The sequence below is a fragment of the Scleropages formosus genome, chromosome 2 (assembly GCF_900964775.1).
Source record: "Scleropages formosus chromosome 2, fSclFor1.1, whole genome shotgun sequence".
In the NCBI taxonomy this organism is placed as follows: Eukaryota; Metazoa; Chordata; class Actinopteri; order Osteoglossiformes; family Osteoglossidae; genus Scleropages; species Scleropages formosus.
This window is the reverse complement of record NC_041807.1, coordinates 24402225-24408622: the sequence shown is the minus strand read 5'-3', so window position 1 is coordinate 24408622 and position 6398 is coordinate 24402225. Positions and strand designations below refer to the sequence as shown.

The 6398-nt window shown below is 38.4% G+C and overlaps 1 protein-coding gene across 1 annotated transcript in view; it reads left to right on the top strand.

Annotated features, from left to right (window-relative positions):
• The window catches only part of LOC108939104 (synaptoporin-like), a 20502-nt gene extending 15090 nt beyond the window's left edge, over window positions 1-5412 (top strand). Inside the window, exons 3-5 of the mRNA XM_018760242.2 lie at window positions 196-394; window positions 1299-1490; window positions 3846-5412. Coding sequence (XP_018615758.1) covers window positions 196-394; window positions 1299-1490; window positions 3846-4124 — 670 coding nt within the window. The 3' untranslated portion in view covers window positions 4125-5412. The remainder of the gene's footprint in view (window positions 1-195; window positions 395-1298; window positions 1491-3845) is intronic.
• The last annotated feature ends 986 nt before the right edge of the window (window positions 5413-6398 follow it).

Sequence of the window (6398 nt, the reverse complement as noted above, 5' to 3'; positions counted from 1 at the left end):
GGCTTTGTAGACAGAGACAAATCCTTTTCTCTGAAGCAGTGATTTAAGTTGCATTGGAGGAGGGTATTACATATAAATGGCTGTGAAATTGCCTACCTGAAAAGCAGCCATATTTACACTATAGCACTACTTGCACTCTGTGTTCTGCCTGAAGGCCTATTTTACTCCATGTACTTTTCTCCCTGGTGCCCACAGGTTACAACAGGTCTACTTTGATGCCCCCACATGTGACAACAGGAGGCGCGAGCGTCTTTTCTTGTCCGGCGATCACTCCTCCTCAGCCGAGTTCTTTGTCACGACTGCAGTCTTCGCCTTCCTCTACTCTTTACTGGCTACAGTAGTCTACATTTTCTACCAGAACAAATATCGAGAGAACAACAGAGGACCCTCCATTGTAGGTCATGGCCATCTCTCTTGACGTTTCTACTCTTCTTAATCCAATCTCCTTTTTCCCGATCAGCTTCTCTTTGCACATTACTCTCCTGTTTAATTACGAACACTGTCAGTCAGGTGTGTCACCAGAATTGTTCTGAATCTGGTGTACCTGAAGTGTGGAAGTCACTAAATCACAGCTAATCCTCCATGCCTGGAACAAAGGACAATGTCATTATTTCATTCAGTGTTGGTAGTAGAAAGGAGCTCTATGAAATATTTACCCTCAGGAAAAACACAACTGATTCACCCTGGATTAAGACACCTCCAAAAGTAATATTGTTCAAGTATTAAGAAGAGGAAGAAGATTAATAAATGTCAGTGTAATTAACTTTTTCGTCAGAGAGCTCTTCTATCTGCACAGTACAAGAAAAATTGCATGATGTAAAAATAACAATGGAAAACTACTTTTCAGAAATCTGAAACATGTTCTTATTTTCTCTTAAAATATCTAATTTCATTTTTCGGATGTTAAACATGGATGGTGTTTGTTCAGTTATTTGACATGAGCCTTTTTAGAATCCATTTCCATCACAGCATGTATTTATGTAGACCTTGATCCAGGATGATTTGGGCAGCATAAAGTGTTATTATGAACACTATCCTGTTGGATAGATTTATACTGAGTTGACAGGCTCAGAACAAACTTAAATTTGTGTCACCACAGATTCCAATCACAGCTCTCATTCTTAGCAGTGTTATGCCATTTCAAACTGGTTAGTTTAGCAAGTGGCTGATTTGAAGGGCTAACCTTAGTTTATTTTTTGCTAAATTTATCCCTGCTCTTCAGCCTCTGACATGGTACCCAAGTTGTCCCATAATAAATGCAGTTGCAATGCTTTCTCCTCCCCGTGACTGTGAACCAGGACTTCATGGTGACTGTGGTGTTCTCCTTCGCCTGGCTAGTCAGCTCCTCCGCTTGGGCCAAGGGTCTTTCCGATGTCAAGCTGGCCATGGATGCCAACCAGGTCCTGCAGCTCATCTCCGCCTGCAAAGTGCCAGCCAACAGGTGCGCCTCTGTGCTCGGGCCCGTCTGGTCTGGCCTGAACACCTCTGTGGTGAGTCACTGAACAACTGCTGCGTGCAAGAGACCCGCTTGCGAGCGTTGTGATTTTGAAAAGGTTGTCTTTTTGTCTTTTTTCTTTTACTTGTTCATCAGATTGTACTGCGGCCCAAAATGTGGTTCACTTGCAGTTTGAAAAGGAACTTCACTGTGTTGCTGGCAAAGAAGCCTTTGCCATTGTTTTAAAACAATTTTAGTGTGAACTCATCAATAAAATATCAAATGCTTATTAAATACTTACTATAAACCTACAGTTCATGTAACACATTTCAGTTGTTTTTCTTTTTTTTTTTTTAATAAATTTACTTCACACAATAGCTAATTATTTTTCCAAAACATCTGGTTATAAATGGCTTTTTAATTTGAACTTTAGTTATTTCAGAACAGCCATAATATAAAATACTGACATTTTTTCATGAAGAAAAAAAATCTGATGGTCATGCATAATTGACAAATTGTGCTTCAGTTTGTAACTTATTAAATAGCATTTTCTCTTTTGTAAATATGTGATAGAGGTTTGTGAATAAAAAGTATTGACTCTGTCCAATTTTCTCTAGTAATAAATTATGCCATTAGTTCAGTGCATTAATGTACACCTTTGTAAAACATTAAAATATGTAAAAGAACTTGAACTTCGAAGAAAACTGCAGCTGCAAAAGCAGCATCACAGGTGACTCATATTAATTACTAATTGATTTTAGAACTTCTCAGCTACAAAAGCAGGGTGACACTGTAAGTACTGAAATTTAAATGTCATCATGCTTTTTCTGATGCCCATTTAAACATTAATACTCCTGAAACCACAAACTTCACGACCTTACATGTGGGCTGAACTTAAAAAAAACCACTCGGGGATATTATAAATCAAGCATTTGAAATAAAATTTTCTTCTGAGTCAGACTGAGTTTTTGTTTTCATTGTAGCCTTATGCCTTATGATTCATGAAATGACAGATTTTCCTTTGATGTTAAAATGGATTTTACAGAGCAACCAAAACACTTTGGCCTTTGCAATGGTTGTCATATTGTTGTAATATAAGATGGTTTTTGGGCCAAATTGTTTCAGTTTGAGATTTAGATTAGTCTGTAATACTAGTTTTGAATGGACAATGTTGCATTTATGTCATTTTGACAATGGAGACAGCCACAAATTTGAAGTTTTTGCTATGGAAAATTGTGGTACCTCTATGTAAATGTAGCTTTGGATTTTTTGCAATGTGTTCTAAACATAAGTGTTGCAATGGCAGTAATCTGAAACGTTATTATCCGAGCAATTAAGGGGGGACTGAGGAATGTGCATTTAAAGAAATATGACTGCTGAGAATTAAAACAAGGCTAAATAAATATAAAAATTATGAAATTATTTGGTGTATCGAGCTCCGAGTACTGTTCCACTACACTAAATGGAACACTAGTTGAAAGTCAAAGCACAATGATTGTCGGTTTCCCAAAAGCATTACTACGATTTAGCCTAAAGATAGATGTTGAAAACATGGTCAATCTGTAATTGTATGTACCACTATCTCAAATAACTCATATCTGGTTCACCTAACTGGTCCACGTGATTCTGTAATGACCATTCAAATACCACATTGGTTTGTATTAAAAGATATACCCTGTGGTGTGCCCAGTATCTTCACTATCTTCACATTTTTCATTGCAACCACTTAAACCCATTTCGGCTTCACAAGGAGGAAATTTGTTGATCTCAAAGGTATCCCCAGTCATCAAAACACCTCACTGAACATTTATGAAAAGTTCTGAAGAAGAGCAGGCTTTTCTTCAATCACACTGCAAGCAAACTCTTGACGGATTCCAAGAAAAATTGAAGTTGAAGATAAAGAAAGGATACCTCTTTACCTTATGTTACTTGATGTTCATTTAGCATTTCATCATTTTGCCCCTCTGTAGACATTCACATATGCATGGCAATTTGCACACACACACACACTGTCTGAACTGCTTGTCCCATACGGGGTCGCAGGGAACCGGAGTCTACCCGGCAACACAGGGCGTAAAGCCCGAGGGGGAGGGGACACACCCAGGACAGAACGCCAGTCCGTCGCAAGGCACCCCAAGCAGGACTCGAACCCCAGACCCACTGGAGAGCAGGACCCGGTCCAACACACTGCTCCACCGCACCCCCCATCTGGCAGTTTGCAGTTATACAATATTTATTTTTCCTACATGTATTAATAATATTTTATGATGTATAATTGTGCAGCATTCTATATAACTTGGAAGTTGTTTAATGATGAATTTGAATTTCAAATCAGTCATTTCACAGTTGTCTCCTCACATCACCTGAGTGCCTGGAATTGTTGGACTGAGGTTCTTCTTTCTCTGTCTAGGTCTTCGGGTTCATGAACTTCGTTCTATGGGCAGGCAACATCTGGTTTGCGTACAAGGAGACAGGATGGCACCAGTCAAGCCCTCGGTACTCCATGAGAACTTCTTCCGAGAAGCGGGCTGCCAGCTTTCGTCAGAGGCCTTTCGAGTCACAGGCCAGCCTTGACCACACTGGAGGGAGCTTCAGCTCCCAACTGGTGGACCTAGGACACCATGATAGCTACAGCCAGGTAGGCAACTACACTCTCAGTGGGCCCATTTCTTTTGCTAATCAGATTTAACAATGTGACCCTACCTAATTATTTCAGAAAAGGCACAATGGCAGTGGGACGTGGGGAGAATTTGGCAAAATGTGAAAGATTTGCATTTCATTGCTGTTGCTCTGTGGTTTGCACCGTGTTGCGTTGCTAGAGCATACACCTCTCATGTGATTCAGGCTGGTTCGCTGTGTATTTTGAGAAACCACAATAAGTGGTTCAAGCATGCTCAAAACTCAGAGTACATTGTAACAAAAGTAGGCACAACAGAAACAATAGCACTGGTGAACCAGGGATCACTCTTTTAGTAGCATAAGACGACGTGTTGCTTTTGACTTACATCTTGGCTTGCTTTGGTATGTGAATGTTGCTTTACAGTTTTTACCTTTCTGCAAGTGGTTTCTATTGTATTGTTCGACTAACCTTTTGTTTTGTTTATTTGCATAGAGGATTTCCTGTCATTATGAGCATTTTGTCTTCTTACGACGGATATAATTGCATGAAACTGCGCCGGTAAAGTTTACATATGCCTTTTTATGAAAGTTTTAGTTTTCGTTAAATAATATCTGGTGTTGGCAAGCCTTGTGTTTCAAATGGATAAATGTCAAAAGTCTTAATATGTCTATTTTTTTTTTGACAAAGTCTCCAACAAAGGAACTCTAACCTAGATAGTTTGCAGTTCTAATTTTATAAACTACTTATTGTGTTTATTCAAGGGATCCATTGAAATGGACCTGAGTGGTTTAACGAGAGCATTGCATAAAGTAAAGAAGAAGACAACTTAACTTTATAGTAGACATGTTTATTTTTACGATGTGGCACATACTGTCAGGTACATTACTCAAATAGCCTATGCCAAACATGCAGGAGTACTCTTTCGACAGTAAGGCATGTCTTGAAAATGACTAATGGCCTGCCAGGGAGTTACTGTATGTTCATAACATGCTATTTCTTAATTTAATTTACACCCTGGTTTTAACCCTCCAGTTCTTGAATCTTGATATGTGTAAATAAACATCAATAATAAAATTAGAAAATGTTAATAATTAAATGTGTAACATACAGAAAAAAAGAGATATCTGTGCAGTTTTCGCTTGATTTCCAAAAAATATGGCTGGGATTACCATGGGAACAGCATTTATTTAAAAAATGTGACAGAGAAACGAGATGAATTCTGTTCCCTTATTGTTTGTGATCTGCTGTCAGTGTGAGACAGTCTGGGTCTGCCTGTATGCTTGCCGTAATCTGTAACTGATTATGAAGTGCAAATGATGTTGTTAATGCATTTAATGGAATGATAATAAAGACACACAAACCCTTGCTTTATGTGAGTTTGTTCTGTTTAAGGTGAGCGGGATTGTGTGCATGCACAAGACAATACAAAAATTTTTATTCAGATCACAAAACATGGATTCGTTAGTCACTTTTCAACAAATCCATTTCCAGAAAGGGTAGAAACTCCATAAACACATTTCAAGGGAATAAGGTATATCTAGTAGAAATTTAATTAGTCAAACATAGATACTTGGTTTATAATGTGATACTAAGTAGATTTACTCACATAATGACCACACATGACTTTCCTCAAGTTTAAGAACTGAACATACTTTAGTCTAACCAGCCACTGATTGTGCATCTAAAAACAGTGCTGCATGTGAACCCTATAGGGATGGTCAGTTACCAACATCAACAACAGCTTGTCCAAAGCAGGGTCGCAGCGAGCAGGAACCCACCTGGCAACAGGGGGCCAAGGCTGAAAGGACACACCAAGGACGGGACACCAGTCTATCACAAGGCACCCCAAGCAGGGCCTGAACCCCAGACCCCCAGTGATGGTCATTATTCTTCTATAAATTATTCAAATAAACTTATAAGACCTAAACCTTAAAATGAACATATAAAATAAATAATAGACTACAAATGACATACCTGAAAGCTGCCAGTGATTAATAAAGTCATTAATATTGACAAATTAATAATTAATTACACTATACATGCTTTGTAGTGCTTCTTCATTTTCTTTTTGTAAGGTAAGTGAATGTTTTGTTACTTTGCCTGGCAGACTGTCTGAAATGTTCATTTTGGATTGGAAAAAAGTCTATTTTATTGGCCTTGTAGCTCCAGGAAAAGCAGAGTTATGTGCAAAAAATATGCTGTCATTGCTAATCTGAATAACGGGTTTGTTTTTTAAACAGAGGAAGTTATTTTGAGATGCATAATGGTGCATCTGTAATTATTAATATTGTAGAACGTGTGCTGCTGATGGGCTAGGTTGGAATTCAAAGCCAGGAATCTGTT